Here is a 20,309-nt window from a genome sequence, read left to right on the forward strand (position 1 = left end):
AGGTCATAAGGCTTAGTCCAAGCTGAAGCCTCACGGTTTGTATACCCCTCTTCCTGCCCCTAGTGTTCCATGGGAAGATATTAGCATGGATTTTGTGTTGGGATTGCCTAGGACCAGGAGAGGACATGATTCTATATTTGTGGTAGTGGATCGTTTTTCTAAAATGGCGCATTTTATTTCCTGCCACAAGAGCGACGATGCGTCGCATATTGCTAATCTGTTTTTCAGGGACATCGTGAGATTGCATGGAGTACCAAGGACGATTGTTTCTGATCGTGACGTGAAGTTCACGAGCTACTTTTGGAAGACGCTTTGGGGGAAGCTAGGAACAAAGTTGCTATTCATCACTACTTGTCATCTCCAAACTGATGGCCAAACGGAGGTGGTGAATCGCACACTTTTAGCGTTGCTGCGATCAATGATCAAGAAGAACCTGTGTGCATGGGAGGAGTGTTTGCCGCATGTGGAATTTGCATATAACAGGGCGGTACATTCAACAACGCAGCTTTGTCCGTTTGAGGTGGTATATGGTTTCAAACCCATTACGCCACTTGATTTGCTGCCACTTCCAAGTCAAGAGCGTGTGAATATGGAGGCGTCCAAGCGTGCTGATTTTGTTCGGAAAATACGTGAGAAGACTAAAGAAGCAATAGAGAAGAAGGGCAAATACAATGCTGCACGTGTCAATACAAAGCGAAAAGAAGTGCTCTTTCGGTCCGGCGATCTGGTATGGGTTCATTTTCGTAAGGATAGATTAATTTCCTAAACAATGTAAGCCAAAGTTGCTGCCACGAGGAGATGGACCATACAAGGTGCTTGCCAAGATCAATGATAATGCTTACAAGATAGATCTTCCAACCGATAAGTTTGGCTTGAGTAATTCGTTCAACGTTGCTGATTTGACGCCATATGATGGGGAATACCTTGGAGCGTCGAGGTCGACGCCTTTTGAAGAGGGGGAGGATGATGAAGACATCCCTGGTCCTTTGTCATCTTCGCCTAATGATGATCTTGCTATTCAAGATAAACCCAATGGTCTACGCATTGGACCAATTACACGAGCACGTGCCAAGTTATTAGAACAATAGGTGAACTCACTCCTAACTGCACCTAATGTTTATATTGATGAGAATTTTATACTACCTAAGTCTTTGTATCTTTGTGTAATCAGGTTTGAGCCTGAGGCAACCGTGGAGCGTGGAGGAGAGGAGGCCGCATGCGAGGATCATCATGTACTGTTATCCAACATCAAGATATGCGCGATGGAGGTAAGAGAGGCAGGCGCACCACAAATGAAGATGGAGGATACAAAAGGCTAGAAGAGCAACTTGTGTGCAAGTGGCAGCCAACGACAAGAATGATCTGCCCACCACAAGTTGAGTACGAGTATGAGGCGCATCAGGACAGCCTACGACGAGCCCAGACCTGCGAGTCCTTGTTTATGTCAAGTCCTATTCGGATTGGTTGTATGAGTTTGAGTCGAACCTAGTTTGAGTCTTAGTCCGTTTGTGGGTTTGGCTGCCCCTCGCCTATATACACAAGGGGTACGCCTAGGGTTAGAGTTAGACCACGTTTTAGCTATTTTCGAGACTCTTGTTGATTGCGAGAAGCATTTATCTGGAATCCTATACACTATATTCGTTTCGATAGGGTGTTTGTTATCTATTGAAAGTTCGAGTGTAATCTGTCGTTCCGCTGGGAATTGGAAGATTGCAAAACCGCTTGTGGTCGGTGGACTACTACGCAAGTGTGTGCTGTTGCGAATTTCCATTGGGTTGCAAGTTCGTCATGCGGCGACAGGTGAACAGCCGGAAGATTTGTAGAATCATACAAGTTATCCTCGTTGCTCTCTGAGAAGATCGGGCCACCCCTTATCATCTTGGTATCAGATTTCCAGTGTTTACTCGGTGAGCATAATTTTACCCGTAGTTAGATTTGTTTTTCGTCCTATCCAGAAAAAGCCATACCAAAAATTTTTAGGTTAGATTTTGCCATAGCCTTAGTTGCACCGTTTACTTGTGTTTAGTTGCTGGTCATTGTTCCTTTGCGTATCCTTTTTCTGTTTCGTAGATCTTATAGGTTTGTTTCCGTGTTCTACTCTAAGTCGGCGAGATCAGTTTTTACCCTTGTTCTAGTCGGAGTCGTCGAGATCAGTTTTGTGGCCGAGTCCTTCTTCTAGTCGGATTGCTGTTTCTGCGTCAAGGTTAGATCGGTTTCTTGTGTCCGATCCGAGTCCTATTTTCAGTCGGCCTGTCCTTCCCGACTTCAAGTACTTTTAGGTTTCTTGTTTCCAATCCGGGTTCAGCTTGGGGTCGGTTTTCCTTTGCCGATCCGAGTTGCGGAGTCCTAGTTGGTTTTGGTTTCGGTTTGCCAACCTTCCAGTCTTGCGTAAACTTCATTATTTGAGACTAGCATATTTTTTGCTCATGGGCTGCTCTTGTTAAGAAAAGATCCAATTGATTTGTAAGTTGTTTCCCGGCAAAGCTTCGGCCGCAAGGAAAGAGTAGGGGAGAGCAAAAAAAAAAGAGTCTGGACCTCTCTCCAAATTTTTTTCAAGTCTATACTGTTTTTACACTTCCGGGATCATTTTTAGCTATCCGCCGTTGTAGCGGAAAATTTGTGATCCAAAATTTGCTATTTCCAATTGTCGTTTGAGCAATCTTGTGCCCGTTTCCTTTGAGCTTTTGCTAGTGTCTCTCCTTGTGCATTGCAACACGAGCTTATCTTCAACGTATCTCATATTTTCAGCTCTTCCATATAGTTGCATTTGCCTCAATTATCTCCACCGTGTGTGTTTCCCTTGTGAGTCGAGTCATACGATCAGCACTAGGCCTTGTAAATTTGGTGTTGTTAGGTATCCCAACCAAGCTCCACCTTATACATCTTAGTTGTCGTGTGATAGTCTTGACCCATAAAATTCGCTTGATCACACACGTGCGTTTCAGCCACCGCAGCGGTAAGTAGTTTTTTCAATTCACTTCGGAACGGTAAAATACCTTGTTATTTTCAGTTTTGAGTGAGTTGAGAGTTTCCACCTATATATCTACACTTGGTTGCTGCTATTTTTGTGTCTACCATGTCTACAGACGTTGATCAATACGATGTGGAGAAGAAGCAAGATCCTACAGCCTCGGTGCAGTTCTATCAATATGAGGCGCTTCGTATGCACTTTCAGCGTCAACTCGGCCTCCAAATTGATCCCCTCGCAGAGCAAGTGCAGAACATGGAGCTGAAAGTGGACAATACCGAGAAGACCGTGAATGACACGCATCAATCTATCACCGCGTTGCAGCAGTCGGTTGACGCGCTACAGCGGTCCATTGGTGCTATTCAAACCACTTTGGAATGGTTGCAAGGTGATGGCGAGAGTGTCCATGGTCGTGAGGAGGCACATCGTGAGGATGATGGCGGTCGACGTGAACGGTTTCAGCAAGACAATCGTGATCCTCGAGTGCACCATGACATTCCCAATGGTCGCGGGATGGGTGATCGTGGTGGTGGTCCGCATGGTCGTGGATTTGCTCATCGTGATGTTGACGGTGATTTCAGGCAGCCACACCATCGTGATGATGATGGCTTGGGCAGGCCCAAGTTTACAATTCCAAAGTTTGAAGGCTCCACTGATGTTGACGAGTATATCAATTGGGAGCTGAAGGTTGAAAAGTTATGGAGCATGCATGAGTACACCGAAGATAGAAAGATCAAGTTGGCGTCCTTTGAATTTGATGGTTATGCTTTGCTATGATGGGAGAACCTTGTGCAAACACGAGAAGAGAACGGATTGCCCGCTATTGTTACTTGGTTGTCCATGAAACGCGAGATGCGTGAGCGTTTTATTCCACACAACTACAACCATTTTATGATAAGTTGCAGAATTTGAAGCAAGGTACCAAGTCCGTGGATGACTATCATCAGGAGATGGAGCTTATTATGCAGCGTGTCCGCGTGCGTGAAGATGCCGAACAAACCATGCAGCGTTTCCTTTCTAGTCTGAACTTCAATGCCAAGCCCATTGTCCGGCATTACCAATACCATGATATCACGGAGTTGCTTCATCAAGCACGTGAAGCAGAGCCTCAGTTGGCGGAGGATGCGAAGTTTGCTGCACGTACTACCGCTGCAAGGGTCGTTTTACACCACGGACAGCGAGCAACGCGTCTACCCCTGGTACCTTGGAAAGTAGACCCATGGTTGGGGAGAGGAGGTAGTGGCTCTGGTTGTCCGCCTCAGCTCTGGGAGAACGAATCCGGTGGAAACGGCGAAGCTCGAGAGGTCATGGATCTGGCTGTCCGCCTCAGCACCACCGCTCGTCCGCCTCAGCCACCCTCCATCTTAAGGTCGACACAACATCGCAGTCCACCCGTCGTATGCTGCAACGCTACACCGGCCATGGCCACTCAATCCCACGTCCCTCCATGAGCTAGGGTTTGGCGGCGGCACAGCCGCCTTCTTGAGACGCTAGGTCATGACCTTTTGCTTTGTGGAAAAGGAAAAGGTAGGGATTGGCCTTAGTATTTGGAGGTCTGAGTCGAGACGGGCCAGGGGCGCAACGCAGTCCGTGTTACCAATCTCCACACACGAAGCTTCCTCTTGGGCCGGCCTTGATATCTCAGGAGCACCCGAGCGATCCCAGCAAATGACACGTTGATGTTCTCAGCAAGCCCCCTTAATTTAAAGGACTCCTTATAGTTTAATTAGCCTATCAAGGGGCATGTATCGGACCAGCCTAGCGCGCTTCGAATCAACATACGCATAGGGATTATATAAGTTTTATGCATCCAGCCTAATATAACTATAAGCTTCTACCTCAACTCTAAGTAGTATAGGGATTAGAAGTTGTATGCATCCAGCCTTACAAGACTAATAACACTAAATTCATCCAGACCAAAAGGGAAAAAAAAGAAGTGGCCCACTTCTTTTGATGCACCCAGGTATGTTCCATTGTGCTGAGAATGAAGTACACCACCAGCAAGCTTAATGGCGCCACTCTTCCAAGGTTGGTGCTTCCACGCCAATATTCTTCATGTCTCTGATATTTGCTGTTTAACATAAAGTATGTGTGTTCAGTCATCACTTAATCCCATGAAACAGGCTAAAGGGAATTTGCAAAATGTTAATTTTTCTCTATGACTATAAAGATGGCAGCATTGCACCTGAGCTGCAGCTATAAGCCTGTAATTGTCTGTTTCATACAATGAATTGTACCTTTCTCATTAGCTGATCAAACTGCCCATTTAAAGATATTTCAACTTACTACCTGCCCTTTCCAAGCTGCGGCATGTTGACACGCTGCCAAGTACTAAATTCATGCTTAGCGTGAATTTAGATGTCACGAGTTAAATTCCTTTTAAGGGTGTTTACTTCTTGCAAATGATCTTAAAATGGCAGTGACATCAGGAAATATAGGTTCAGTGATCTCGTAGCGTCCAATCACCCAGGTGCTAAGACAAGATCAACTATTCATCTTCCAATTTGAGAAACCCCTAAAGAAAAATAGATTAATCATGTACTAATGCTGATCAATGATTTAAGTGTTATTTGGACATAAACACCTATGCCACTATAGTTTTATGACAATACAATACAACAATAGGTATTCAAGTGACTATAGCTCTTTATTTCATCTCGTCTATTGTTCCCACTTCCCAGTACCAGAACTCCCCACGACAGGAGATAAAAGAAGGATCATAAAAGTGAATTTTGTTAATACGAGAAATTACCATTCAAGCTTTCCTGTTAATATTCAATAATATGTCTAAACATACACATCCAATATTACCAATATACAGCTAGGAAGTTGTGTAACGTGGAGAGTAATATATGGAAGGGGTAACATGAAACATGAGTACTTACATAAATGTATATCTGGCCTCGCAGCCGCTGTTGCATCAATAATGACTGTAACTTTCTCATAGTCCAGTGCTACAGCATCATAGGCAGTCTGCCGAATGCAATTTGGTGTTTGAACCCCTGAAAATCAACACATATATGCACATGAGTAAATGCTTCTGTTTAGCGTGGTATACTGGTATGGGACTCTCAAGCACAAAACAAAGAAAACAATATCTGTTGTTTGCTCAAGCACAAAATGATAGAAACAATCAATGTTCTGTACAACTGTTTAAAGGTGCTGCACTGTACATTTGTTCCCTTATGAAACATCCCTCTGATATTAGCATGGCTTGTTGGAGTTGATTAGTTGAACACGCAAGGCATTCCTCCGTCTCGCATTCTCCCAGTCGTGGTGCTCCACGCATGGAGAGAATACACGCATTTCGTTCTTCTCTATAGGATACACATGCACTAGGAGGAACAGATTTACAGATTTTTAGTAGGCAGTATTTTTATTCCTGCCAGTTCTTTCTTCTATAATTTTTCAACTCAGTTCTCTTTACATACTGGCTACAAGGTATATACAGCCTTCTTTAGGATCCTTCAACTCCCTAGACATGTGATGATGTGAACACATGCCATCTACCAATGTGAACACAACTCGTTGATTTCTCCAGTAAGGAAATCACCAAGATGAACTCCCCACCAGCACTTAACTATGTGCATACACACATGAACAGAACACAATGTTATGTGTCAAGATTAATTATTTCCAACTTAATTATACCCATCGTACATCTTGAAAACATGAGCTAAGCTAAATATTAAAGAACAAAGAGATGAACATTACAGGAAGTGCTTACCAACAATCACCAAGTTCTTTATTCCTAGTGTTTTAAGAACAGAATCGAGGTGCGTTGCAAAGAAAGCACTAAATCTTGTCTTCACCAACTTATAGTCACCTTCTTTGATAACAAGCCCATCAGCTAGCTCTGCACCTTTCGAACCTTTTGCTGTTGGACCCTTCCCACCAGAATACAAATGCCTGCGAAAAAGTTCAACATCTCTTCCAGAAGGGTCATGCTCTCTTACCACCTAAATCGTAGATCATCATCAGTTAGTGCCTCTGTCAGTGCCTGAACATTCAAACTATTACCTACTACAAGAAGCACATTGCTTTGTGTACAAAGGAAGAAGTGTAGGTTACATAAACGAAACCACTGAGTATCATAAAGCATATTGAGCATAGTCCAGAAATTTCTTGTACATCAACACAACCAAGAACCTATGGATGCAAAAGTTACCAATGCAACAATTCTAAAAGACAAAAGAAAACTGATTTTTAACTTAGGTGATGTGCACTGCATGTTATATTTGGTTCATGACTTCATGCAGGTAAAGTACCTGAAATAGGAAACAGATGCTAGCTGAACGATTCGTTTTGTATCAGATTTTAGAATAAAATGATACCAGTCCAAACAATTGACAACACTCAAACTTTATGCTCTTTCTAGGTGAAGCAAATAAATCATGACAGCAGCCACCTAATCCAGCAACCATGAGACGTCTTGCACAGAACTTGGTTCCAGATGTCCCCAAAGAAAAAAGCAAAACAAAAGAAATCGTTCTAATTTATTGCCAGTCATGGTAGGTACAAAATCGAAATTCACAGAGCTATTGCACTTCCCCACCATCTAATGCTGAATTACTGACAGATGTTGAACATACATTGTTCGCCGATCACTACTGCACCCAAAAAAATATGTTTTGACTAAAAGACGTGAGCAGGATGGCCCAAGCAAGTAAGCAGATTCTGAAAACAATGAGATACCGGTCATTGGCTTAAGATGTGGTTTGCATTTGACCAAGATAATAGGAGCAGTGAAGAAGTCTGTGAGGCTAGCGGGGGCCGGAGAGTGAATATTCTTAATTCTATCTACCAAGTTGTCCCTGTTCTTTTCATGCGAACCAAAAAATGTAGAGATTATCGATCACTGCAGAGCTAATCGTACAAAAGACGACCCGAAAAATTAACCCCGAGCATGGAGCCACTAAATTGGAGAGTATTGGAACAAGAAATTGCACATACATTACAAATTCAACAAGAATCAAATTAGTAATACTAGGGAAGATGAATCAACTGACCCAGACGACGAAGATGCCGCGCTCCCGCGCCACGGAGACGGCCTCAGCGACGGTGGGGACTACGCCCTCGCCGCCGGCTACCAGCACCGGGCTTCCCATCGCCGGGTCGACGAAATCCTTCTGCAACCCCAACCACCACCAATTCCGCCCATAAATCCACCATAATTCACAAGTAGGTAACCACGAATTCATTCTTTTTGTGCAAAAGAAAAGAGAGGCAGACCCAAAATCGAGAAACCAAGAACCGACCTGCATGTCGATGACGAGCATGGCCGTCTCGGTCCACTTGGCGGCGGCCGCCATGGATCGCTGCGACTTGAAGGGGCTGGTCGGGATCCTGGGGATTATGCTGCCGCCTCCTCCAGAGAGCCAGCGCTTCCTGAGGTAGTGGAGGAGGAACTTATCGAGGGAGAGGACCAGCACCAGCAGGCACGAAAGCAACGCCAGATGTGATGGCATAAATCACCGATTAGAAACAGAACACCACGGGTAAAAATTCCTTCTTTTCTTTCTCTCTTTTTTTTCTCTGGTCCAAGAGCACTGTTGAGCGATTTTGTAAATGGTTTTGGGAGAGGATTATAGATGGATTTGGATGCGCGACAGGAGAGACTGCCGCGGTTTGGTTTGAAGAGTTGGTGCTCGCCCACCGGCTAGTCGATCGTCGGATGTTGACAAAATTGAAACGCAGGGCGGTGACGTTTGACACTGGTCGTTGTAAAGTGATATCCAGGTCAAAGCTTGGAACATGGTAGTAGTAACGTCCTTTGATCCGTTTTGGATTGTGTGGGATACTTTGCTCGGCAATGAACATTGTCCCTACCAAACTATTGCAACGGCTGGCGGTTTCTTTTCTTTAATGCAAGAAAAACCATGGGAGGCCCGTTGTTTGAAAAAAAGGAAAATTATTGCGGTGGAAGATCGATGACGAAGGTTACAAAATTGAATTTTAACAGGGCCGCTTAGCAGATGCTTGTAATAAAGTCACGAGTTCTCCAAACTAGTAGGCCTTACGATCTGGGTCATTTGCGAGGAGAGAAGACTGCGAAAAGTTCCACGTCGGTTACATCGTCTCAGAACACTTAACCCAAAAATATATATTCCCTCAGTCCAATAAAAGATGTCTCAAGTTTGTCTATATGGATTTAAATTTAGTCAAATGGAGACATTCTTTGTTGGACGGATAAGATACGAAGTACTTGCAGAGTATTCATCTTGAGAGCGACGCGCAACAACATGAACCAGAACATGCGTCGGTTTATTACACTCACTATTACACTATACTTATGGAACCCATGGCAAGGAGATATTTAGCCTCTCGGGACATAGCACCTAACGGGCAGCAGATGGTGGTATCCACGTCACCTATAGACAAAGTGAAGTGACGTGTGTATCCGTATTTAGCTGCCGAGTACAACATCCCCTTATGTGAAGTGTTTCCAGTGAAATCGACAATTTCCCGTTCTAAGAACATAAAGGCCACTTGATTTGGGGGATTTGAAAAACACAGAAATAGAAAGAAACAAAAACCTAGAATTGAATGTCATACCATATTGATTTCTGCATAAATTCAAAACACAAGAATATGAAGTAAAAGCTGTTTGATTGCACCACATGAAAAAATACCTATTTGAAGGATTATGTGCGGACATATTTGTCCTAGAAACGAAGACAAAAATTCATGAGGGTGGACCGCATGATTTTCCTTTGGAATTGCATGCAAAGCAGTCCAAACAAAAAGAACAAACATATGGTTTCAAAACATGCGAATCAAACGAGCTGTATAGGAAAATATTCCTTAGGAATAGGATCCTCTAAAATTCCTTTGAATCAAAGAGGCCGTAAACAAGAAATATACTTGTGCTTTATTTTTGTCCAGGACAAACTCTTTAATGTAAGGATGTTTCTCTTCCAACTATTCATTATTTGCATTATGTCATTTCTGATAGGTATAAGATCCAGCGGACTCATACGTCCAAGGCTACAAAACATTGAGAAGCAGTCGTCTGCTCTTGACCATTTATGTGCAGGCAACCAATTATGCAATTCACTCTGAACACAAACCTCAGTCGAGAGAAAAGAAACCTGGAGTAGCTTCATGGCATGTTTACTCAACTTCTCGATGGTTCCTTGTGTATAGTCCTACAGACCGGGGGGCTTGAGAACTGGAATCAGCAGGAGGCTATCCACATCAACCTGCGTGCCAATAATGCTATTCACAAGCTCGTTCGAAACAGTTGTGCCTTTCCACTCGTTGAACCAGGGGCCTCCTCCAACTTCCAGCGCTGCCATGTTGCTTGTGGTATCGAGTATCATCTGCAAGCAAAGTAGTTCATGTTGCTGTATGTATCTATGATTTTATACTGCCGACAAGTTACTCTCTACAAACTGTCCTATAAAAGCGTCCCAATACACCAACCAGTTGCCGGAACCAGAAACTGACACCCGGTACAGAATGATCTGTATATTATCGATAGTAAAAGCTCAATTTTAGGGGACTGGTACCGGGTCAAATATCGCCTTACACTTCACAACAGAGGACATAATAAGCAATTTATCTGAAAATAAGATCCATTGGCTTGTAAAATCATGCATGCATACCTTCCCTTTGCCACCATCGTGTCTCTTTTCCCACAGTTGCAGCTTGAGATCACCATAACAGGTGTCTTTGCATGCTGGTACCAATCCAGCCTCCATCGTTGGAGCTCGCAAAGTGGTGCCTGGTTCTTTGGTGGTTGCTTCTATTTCAACCTGAGGAACTAGGAATGCATGTTATTAATCAGGCATAGAATAAAATCCAAGTGTCCTGCCTCCAGTAGTAAACACTCGAGCTTAAATGCAGAGATTGTTGCAAGTTGATGAGTATAAGATTATATAAAATTAAGTCTCTTGGTCAATTTTAAATATAAGCCAAGACAACCAACAAAAGACTGAACACAGTACAAGCAAATTGATTTTCTAACCAGATTGAATGATAATTACCAAATGACTTTTGTTCTCGCCAGACATCTTCCATTGACCCCAAGGAGCAATGTCCCAGCTTACTGTCCCAGTCCAAGGCACAAATTCATAGAATACTCCATCGTAATGGACGCCAATCTGCAGAGAACAAAAACTAAAATCTTATGCTGGGCAACTGAATCTTTTTTATCTTCCATTTCTCATTACAGATTTCTTAAAGTATATATCATATTTCACGTGCTAGATATCCAAGCAAACATGCAATGCACCCCAGAAGATTTTTCTGTCCATTGGTTGTTTCCACTATCAAAAGTCTAATTATTACTATTGTACTGTATAGCTCTTTGAAGCCAAGCCACAAGCCCATGTCATTAATTCCACGTGGATCAATTGTTTTTATCGATGAGAGTCATCTGGAGATGGGGTGGTGCATAATATATTACACGGTTCCATTTGCGATAGGAGGTTAGAAATTACTTCCTCCATTCCTAAATACTTGTCGCTGTTTTAGTGCAAACTTGAACTAAAACAGCGACAAGTATTTAGGAACGGAGGGAGTATCATATAGACAGGAGCTATCAAATTCACCTAGGAGGATACAAATTCCTACCGTAATGACTAACCAGACAAGAAAAGAGAAATTTGAAATGGAACAAATTCCAGAGAATAATCATGTGAGATGGAAAGATAGTTAACTATAAAAGTGCAGACTTGTTCAAATATGCCATTCTGTTCTACTCCCCCCATCCCATATTAAGTGTCGCTGATTTAGATTTAGTACATACTAAATCAGCAACACTTAGTATGGGATGTACTAAATCAGCGACACTTAATATGGGACTGAGGAATAACTTATGTATTTAAACTTTACAAGCCCCATCATTGGAATTAACAGGAATGGAAATCTAGATGACAAGCACAACATGTCGTGTATAAATGCAGACCAAAAAGACTACATGCATGTCTAACCAAGAAGAAAAATGTTTACAGGTGCAGTAATCTATAATCTCTATAAAGTTGATCCCCACTAAAAGTCATTTAATGTTTGCAAGCTCAACATGCAAAGTGTCCACATCATCAAGTTAATTCCCACTAAGTTCAACATGCAAAGTGCCATGTCATCATTGAGTTGATCCAACTAAGCTCAACATACGGAGTGTCACGTCATCAAATTGATTCCCACTAAGATTCATTTGATGTTTGCAAGCTCAACATGCATATTGTCCTCCGCATGTGACAGAAACATAACTTTTTTACCTCAAGGCACTCTCATCATAACTTTTTACCTCAGAAGTCACCTAATTCATGAAATATGTCCTCTTTGCTCTCAGCATTCCAGCATGGGAAGCTCATAAGAACTGTACGGATTTAATTCAACGGCTGAGGGATACTAAACCACCACCGGTGTGTTTAACTTTTAAAACCATGTCTTCTCATGCTCACATCTCCAACCAATCTACCGTGTGACCATCCATTTGTCAGCATTGATTATATTAAAAAGTGTTATTCTTATGAAACTCAGAGCAACAACAACATGTAGTTCAAGCTAAATATTTTTGTCTTTTCAGTCACATGAGAAATTAGTCCCGACGATAAACAAATTTGTACACCATACAAACACATTTACGTCATCTCTTAAGTCAATAATATCATGAGTTTCAATATTTCTATATTGTTTATTTGCAATCCATTTTTTCTTTATGTAGGGCAAATGCATTGCATTTTGAGGCCCACAGCAACGTGCGGGGTATCCACTAGTTTAGAGTACATTTGGATGCCAAGCTAAGAGAATCCTAGACTTGCTAGGCAAGGGATGTCATTTGGTAGTATTGCAAGCCTTCATTAGCTTAGCATTATAGCTCGTAATTGCAGTGGGCAGCAAAGACCTAGCTGTGGAAGAAGAGCAGAATTGGCTTACACGGACGCACAAAGTTACACCCTTTCGTCCAACTCACATGCAGGCCATGCTTTAATAGTGGCTCGGCTAGTACCAACAAAATAACAGGACTTACTTCCCTTGGCTAATAAGCTAGCTATTAATCAAGCCTAGCCAAGTGACATAAGCTAGGGATCTAACTAACACTACTAGCTACTAGCACTCGTTATGCGCATCACTGCTTATTTGTGATCTAGATCTGCATCCCGATAAGGTTCATCTCGTTAATGATCTTAGGTCAAACTTATCACCACAGATAATAAAAAGGCAGAGTTCTTAAGCAGACATCAAAGGAGAGAGAAACTACCTACCTACAACCAGTGCTAATGGCTGGAAGAGTAGGTGCTAAGAACAAAACGCTTAGCGCCATCTCTAAGAAGTTATCCACCAATTTTCTTTCTCTCAATATGTGTAATAAAATTACTTAGTTATACCTTAGCTTCTAAGGGTGGTGCTTGGATGTAAAGAGTAGCTAACAAGATAGATTGGAGAGCGGAAGCTGATGTTTCCACCTTAATACCTAATTTAGAGGTGCTACGATGGGGATGCACTTAGTTATCCACCAAATTGTGTACAACATCATAAAAGTGACCAATTTGGAATGAAAAATGCATTAGCATTTTCAAAAGTACCACATGAGAAGTTGCACTTCCAGAACTTTTATCAGCTTAAGCCCAACAATAATCTTTCTTTTTTGGCAGATATGCATGGATCAAACTTGTGTATGCTTGCATGATGACTGGTCAAAAATAGCTTTTAGCGCAAATTAGAACTTTAGAAGCATGCACCGGATAATAAGTTGAAAGTATCAGATATGTACCAGCGAAGGACTCTCGTAGGTGTCTCCCAATCCAATTTTCCTCAATCCACCAGCAGCAGTTAAAGCAACTTCACCAGATGCCCCTGAGAAGACATTGCACTGGATCTGTATCAGCAAAGAGAGTACAATTGGTTACGTCCATGTTAGTGCCTAGTTAACCAAGAAATACAGAACAATGATCTATTTCAAAAACATTCAAATAGTATATCCTCAGTCATGTACATGCAGTACATGGCCCACGTGGCACCAAGTTAGGGTGCAGATATTATAGGATCAAAAGTTTCAAGTGTAGATTCGGCTAGTGGATCAAGCAAGTAGTTCTATATAACAGGACGATCGTGGACCCTCTGAAATTAAGCAAGAAAAATGGAAGATTAGTTCATCTACCTTGCCTCCCGAGGCGAGAGCCCCTCCCTCTCAACACTAGTCTGAAACATTTAGTATCAGAGCAAACTGTTGCTCACTATCAATGGTCAGTAGCAAGGGTTTCGGTCATGATGCAATCTTCAGTAGGATCATAGAACTTCAGGATATGACCTTCCAAGAATGATGATCAAACAAGCAAAGCTACCAACGATGAAGCTATAAGCGAACCCACTGAGGGCAGCTGGGAGTGCATGCAGCACTACGCGACATGGGGCAGTGGTACTCCTACTGGCAGAGCAGAGGAGGCTTCGCTGTTGCGCACGACACATCCACCACCGCCAATGGTCACCTCTAGCAGTGTCCGTCATTAGACACCCACTACAAGAGAATGTGGCGAACGCAGAGAATGGCGGAGCTGCCTTTGCAGCCACCAGGGTCCCTGCTCAGTGGAGCAACAAAGTCTGGAGCTGAAGACGGCTGGCGATCATGGAGCTGCTGCCAAGCAGCCTCCCAGTCTAACACAAAAGCCCAGCCTCCAGGCTCCCAATCTATCACAATCTATCAGTAAAACCATTGGAGACATTACTGATACTATGGAACTAAAATTATGACCAAGAACAAGAAGACATATTTTGTGATCTGTAAATAATGTACGATGTACTCAATATGATAATCAACCATAGCATCAGGACTTGCAGAAGATCAGAGGTCAGAAAAGATTGAGAAACATACCCAATACCACTTCCTTGGGAAACCCCCACCCCAGTTCTTTTCTGAATAAGATGGAGCATTTTCGAATTCAAACCGTTCCCCATCCCATTCTATCCATCCTGAGAAGTATTTACATACCACAGAAGTTAATATAACTGAATATTATAAAAGGGAATAGGTCTATGATGAATTGCAACTGCTTTTTATGCCAAACATCTAAGTTCTTCCAGTGACATGTCGCATACGAGTTTCCGAAAGTTAAAATTTACATTTTTTTAACCCTCTAAAAAACTGTTGAATGTGATAGGGAATAGGTATATATCATGGAATGCTACTTCTTTTATATAACACACATACACTATTCCAGTTTAACTGTTGATATGAGCTACAAGGATGGATTTCTAAGATGTAATAGCAGGGGGCAAAGTAACTTGTCATAGACAACATGTAGCAAACCAGTTTAAAATACCATCCTCCTATCGTGAGACCCATGACTCACAAAACTGTAAAGATCTGCTAGAACAATGAAAGCAATGTGAAAAGATACTTTGTTAACAATTGCAGAGTACTGTAATTTAGGACTGAACTGAATGCTTCATTCTATGAAAGAAAAAAGAATTTAACTCAATGTGATACATGCAACTATGGTTTCTATGACCAATTGACCATCATAGAAAAGGGCAGAAAAATGAATTTAAGCTTTGGTAATGAAAATTCAATTTCGTATTTTAGATGAAGAATTATAAAGAACATTGTCCAGGACAAAAAATTATAATTCAATTTTACATGGTTAGTTTGCGCATAAGGCGTTCATTTATTACAGTAGAATAGTAAATTAATCAGAGGTCGATGCACCATCTGTATAGTAGTCTTACACATTACAGATGAACAATTCCTTCAGTAAATTAATAGACAGTACGTGTGCCATCAACGAAGGATAAACTTAAAAATGGCATGTCAATTAGAAATTTAGAATGACTCAACATCTTTCAATGTGCAGGCACAAACCTGTGGATACGCCACCAGCCATACATATTTGCCAATGAGGTTCAAAGAGCGGAAAAGCAGCAAGCCAACCAGCAGTGGACTTCTGCTTAGATGTGACATCACCCCAGCCACACACTGGACGAGTGCTGTACTCCCAACGAGCTGTTTGGACATTTGGCACATACTTCGACCTGCTAGGGCCAACAACTAGCTCAGTTTATGATATAAAAGGGGGACATCATTTTGTTTACTCGATCTCCATTTAAGGGACAACTAACGTACGTTTTGCGGCAACTAACATCAATTGTTATGCGAGAAAATTTGCTCAAATTTGGGTATGTAACATCTAGAGAAATAACTAGTAGCCAGTATGTACGGTTGCTCCATAAGATAAAAGCATTTAGCCATTAACCATCGTTTGTTTACCTTTTCTTACACTTTGTAACATAAGATGAAATCAACATTTCATAGAGCAATATATAAATGCCACATCATATGTTTACTTTTGCTTACACTTTATAGCATAAGATGAAATCAAACATCCCATATCAATTTCTATTTGTTATCTGGAACTGTGGCTATATTTGAACCTCCAAATTTTTTAACACATAAAATTTTAACCATGATATGCAAGTATGAAAATAGACTAATAGTTAAGAAACCTACTAACAGTAAGGAAAGAGTCCACATTACTCCCATGAAGAGTCATGATTTCACTACTGAGTCCGCTGCCTAAACTTCCAATATGACACTAGCGGATCAGTAATCCATAAGGCCCTGTTTGGAAGAGAGGTATTCCCTGGTAAAGTTTCAGAAGCTCCCACAAAAAATACCTTGAATCCAAACAGGGCCTAAGTATGATTTCAAGAGCGGTTTGGCCCATATGACTGCGACGACCCAGTATTTTCCCATACTGCCTACACCTCACACCTGTCCTTTCAGCCGCACAATCAATGCACAAACCTGAACCTTAGTAAATCCTCAAAATCACTCCCAAAATCATCATAACCACCCTACCTGCAATGCATTTGGGGGTGATTTGGAGGATTTTCCGCGGCTGGACCTATGAATCAATTGTGTTGGCTGCTATCGAAAGTTCAGGGTTAAGTAGACCGCTAATACACATATTTTATAAACATGGGATGTGGCATGCCTTCCGTCATCACGTATGAAGCCCTGATGCCAAATTGGGGTGACTTGGTAGCCTTCCAAAACACGATTAGAAAACTCCTGCATGATAAAGAATCAAATTGTTGAGTATTTCAAGAAAATCTTTTGTACTCCCTCCAATCCTAAACTCTTGTCGTTGTTTTAGTACAAATTTGAACTAAAACAACGACAAGAATTTAGGTTTGTACTAAAACAATGACAAGAATTTAGGATCGGAGGAATAAGTCAAAGATTTTACAGAGAGACCTATCAATCAGTACAAATATCAAGTGTATGCAAAAGAGTAGAAAACTAACATTCATTAACCATTATTTAATAATAAACGTGTACTGTTAGAAAAGACCAAAGCATAAGTGCATCTATATTGGAAATCATCCTTTTAGAGAACTTCTTTCATTAGAAATACTTAACTACAAAAGCGTTTACAATATCGACAAAAGATGACACAGCAAGATGATCCCTAAGCAAGTAAACAAATTATTCCTGGCAATATTGTATGGCAAGCGAAGCAACAGAACTTTAGTAGAAGCAAATCACACTAGAAATGTAGCTGACGAAGAAAGAAAATAGATAAAACAGTGATTAAGTCTAAAGCTTCAGTACCTAGATTAATATGTATTATTTACAAGAAAAAAAAACTGTGCATCAGCTAGACTAGAGAAGTACGGCAGCAACTTGCAACCACAAATCAAACCAAGAAATGAAGCCTTTTGTTTATCGAATGCGTTAACTGGATGTCAAATAGATGCAGAGCAGCTCAGTGTTTGCCATTCAACGTGGTTTAGTACGAAACATTAAGTACAAAATAGCTTCAGGTCATTAAGCAGGTTCTTCAGAGAAGTCATAAAGCACATAGCATCTACCTGAGGGGGAACCTCCCCATCTGGGGAAGTTGAGCCTTTACTGGGAATGAAAGTATTTCCAAGCATTAGTTCATGCCTACCTATCGAATGGCAGCTTATTAATTGGGAATCAACACAACAATGCATAAGAAAGTTCCAAACAAACATGAAAAGCACTATCAGAAAACAGAAAAACAGAATAAATGAACTAATTTTAATATTACAGCTTAGTTTGGCATCATTGTCATTCCTCAAATCTACAGTTTTATTTTACTGATTTTAGATGTATATTAAATACTCCCCTACGTCCAAAACAAGCGTAACTCTCAAGAATATGTAATGCTCAATTATCTATATGTACATTTAAATTTCCCTGTAAGAAAAAACTTAAGTGTATGTCTCACAAAATCACACCCACAATACTACAGTTTTATTATGTTTCACAGAAATATTAAAATAGAAGATACTGGTCAAATTTGCATCACAGTGACTGGTATCGTCCTAAACACTAATATCTTTATTGAAGGTAGTAAATGCTAACCCCTCGTTACGCAAATAGTCTTAGGTCCTGTTTGGGTGAAAGATGTTTTTTGTGTGAGCTTGAGTGTTCAGTTCAAACTTGAACTCGCCCTCTTACTTGAATTGGCAAATGTTCCCTTAACTAGCTAGACTCATCAAAACTGACTCTAAGTGAGTGGTTAATACAACAAGATCGTGCAAGGTACAGACCTAATATTTTGGAGTTTTTGATTTGCGATAGGCTTTCCAGGTGCATGTCAACATTTTCATCAACATTAAGCCATCAGACCTGAACTGTAAATGTCACCATAATCCCCATTTCATTATAAATTTCTAAGAGACAAGGAACAACACTATTCACTGTGATTGTACAAAGCTTGTGGCAAGAAAGTACAGCTGAACGATTAATATACAGACAAAGCCATTGATTATAACTTTGACAGAGGCACCCTATTCTACATGCCACGATTTTGTTACACCAAAATTATCATGCTGACCACAGCTTGTTTTGGGGGTAAAGGGTGACAGGAAGACAGCATTTTGTGCAAGAAATGCGAAGAAACCGAGAAAGGAGAGACTCAACAAGACAACAAGTAGCTTACTTCCCCAAAAATTGTTTGATTTTTCAGAGAACTGGCATATGTACTTGTCATCTGCACCAAGAATTTGTGCTCCCACCCCAGTAAACCGTGGACCATATAAGATCCGGTCCAAAGCACTCATTCCATCACGGAAAAATGGATTCTCTACAGAGTACATGAAACAGAAGCTCTGCCTGACTTCTGGGATGGACACCTTGAAGTACCATCCTTCAAAGAAGGGCCGAGCTGTTCCATCGTAGTGATAACTGCCAAATTTCCAACACAAGCATTTAGGTACCGAACCTCAAAACCATTCTGAATAGAGCATAACAAATTATCATAGAAATTATCACATTCTGAAGAACCATGAGGTAAATGGCATGAAACATAGTGTCATATCGTAGTCCTGGTTTATGAATAGAGCTTAACAAATTATAACATTCTGAAGAATCTCAACCCAACACTTAGACACAGCAGGTGGAGGTTAAATTCAGTGATTCCTCATCCCGAATACCAAGCACATTGCTGCCATCAATCTGTGAGCTAGAGGCTGGAGCTACATTTCCAAAATCCAAATAGAAGCTAGGCAGCATAATCTCATTGTAAACCGAAGCGCGCCTCCAACTGAAATAAAAACAAAAGCGGCAGCGGGTCGCGCATCCCACCCGAACCACACCGCGGTCCAGGAGCGGAACTAGGATATCAGACAAAGAGAACGATCGCTCTGATTCGGCCACTACCTACCCGCTGTGCGGCGTCCGCAGGGGCCGGTCCCGCGGAGTGGGAGCGTAGACGGGGGCGGGCGCCGCAGCCGCCGGCTCGGCGGCCGCGCGTGTGGTGAAGCTGCGGCTGGGCCGGGGGCACCACCGCGGTCGCGGTCGCGGGGCGCGGGGCACTGGCGTCGCGCCCGGCACGACGGCGGCGGCGACAGTGACGAGGCCCATGTGGCTGTGTGGGCTGTGGCGCGGAGTCACGGAGTCGACAGTTCCGTTGCGTCTCTGGTTTTGCTCGGGTGGGATGGAGCGGTGGGGGATGGGCTCACTGGACTGGTTTTGTGTTTTGTTTTGCGCACGGAACTGGTCGTGACACGTCGATATTTGCTGACGCCGGAAGAACCATTTTTGGGTAACGAGTATGTTGGCCCGGCCCCGCTAGCTCCATGTTTCTTTCCGTTCTTCCTCTTCGTTTCTCTCGGTCCTTCCTTCCCCCTTGGGTCTGCTTCCCAAGTTCCATATGTTTCATCTTCTCAAAAAAAAGTTCCATATGTTCATTTGTAGAAATAAGGCATCATCGATTTTCCTTTACCTTCTTCTCCATAGAGTTTTGTGCTATGGATTATTTTTTCGTAAAAATGGTAGGTTAAAAAACCTGCTGCTGATTTTATTAAAAGATATTTCCTTTGTTCCAAAATGCTGTACGGAGTATACCAAGCACATCCGGAA

General features: G+C 42.0%; 2 protein-coding genes across 4 annotated transcripts; both read right to left on the bottom strand.

The window, feature by feature from the left end:
* Positions 1–4,718: 4,718 nt before the first annotated feature.
* On the bottom strand, positions 4,719–8,640 carry LOC100846613 (probable inactive nicotinamidase At3g16190). 2 transcript variants are annotated; one of them, XM_010235834.3, is made up of 5 exons: positions 8,227–8,640; positions 7,978–8,097; positions 6,795–6,927; positions 5,854–5,970; positions 4,719–5,039 (listed from the first exon to the last, which is right to left on the bottom strand). In XM_010235834.3, exons 1-5 carry the CDS (start codon positions 8,434–8,436, stop codon positions 4,975–4,977), a joined length of 645 nt encoding a protein of 214 aa, XP_010234136.1. In that variant the 5' UTR covers positions 8,437–8,640; the 3' UTR covers positions 4,719–4,974. The 2 variants fall into 2 exon arrangements, with proteins under 2 accessions (XP_010234136.1, XP_003571198.1); XM_003571150.4 differs by having other exon boundaries at positions 6,696–6,927; positions 8,227–8,618.
* Positions 8,641–9,816: 1,176 nt separating this feature from the next.
* LOC100846924 (probable tocopherol cyclase, chloroplastic) lies at positions 9,817–19,896 on the bottom strand. 2 transcript variants are annotated; one of them, XM_010235835.3, is made up of 10 exons: positions 19,612–19,896; positions 18,889–19,133; positions 17,789–17,868; positions 16,909–16,985; positions 15,777–15,946; positions 14,790–14,887; positions 13,692–13,796; positions 10,957–11,073; positions 10,576–10,725; positions 9,817–10,290 (listed from the first exon to the last, which is right to left on the bottom strand). In XM_010235835.3, the coding sequence occupies exons 1-10, from the start codon at positions 19,809–19,811 to the stop codon at positions 10,117–10,119; spliced, it is 1,416 nt and encodes a 471-aa protein (XP_010234137.1). In that variant the 5' UTR covers positions 19,812–19,896; the 3' UTR covers positions 9,817–10,116. The 2 variants fall into 2 exon arrangements, with proteins under 2 accessions (XP_010234137.1, XP_024317006.1); XM_024461238.1 differs by lacking the exons at positions 18,889–19,133; positions 19,612–19,896 and adding an exon at positions 18,497–18,836.
* Positions 19,897–20,309: the final 413 nt, after the last annotated feature.

Source organism: Brachypodium distachyon, chromosome 3 (genome assembly GCF_000005505.3).
Source record: "Brachypodium distachyon strain Bd21 chromosome 3, Brachypodium_distachyon_v3.0, whole genome shotgun sequence".
In the NCBI taxonomy this organism is placed as follows: Eukaryota; Viridiplantae; Streptophyta; class Magnoliopsida; order Poales; family Poaceae; genus Brachypodium; species Brachypodium distachyon.

Bases quoted from the DNA above. Each gene is read 5' to 3' on its own strand.
- LOC100846613 (XM_003571150.4), bottom strand. From the start codon at position 8,436: ATGCCATCACATCTGGCGTTGCTTTCGTGCCTGCTGGTGCTGGTCCTC. The intron at 8,098-8,226 runs GTCGGTTCTTGG...TTGGGGTTGCAG, and splicing joins TGCTCGTCATCGACATGCAG to AAGGATTTCGTCGACCCGGC. The intron at 6,928-7,977 runs GTCAGTTGATTC...TCTACGATTTAG, and splicing joins GCGGCATCTTCGTCGTCTGG to GTGGTAAGAGAGCATGACCC.
- LOC100846924 (XM_010235835.3), bottom strand. From the start codon at position 19,811: ATGGGCCTCGTCACTGTCGCCGCCGCCGTCGTGCCGGGCGCGACGCCA. The intron at 19,134-19,611 runs GTAGGTAGTGGC...GAAATTTGGCAG, and splicing joins CTGCGGACGCCGCACAGCGG to TTATCACTACGATGGAACAG. The intron at 11,074-13,691 runs GTACATATCTGA...TGTTCTCTGCAG, and splicing joins CCTACGAGAGTCCTTCGCTG to ATTGGCGTCCATTACGATGG.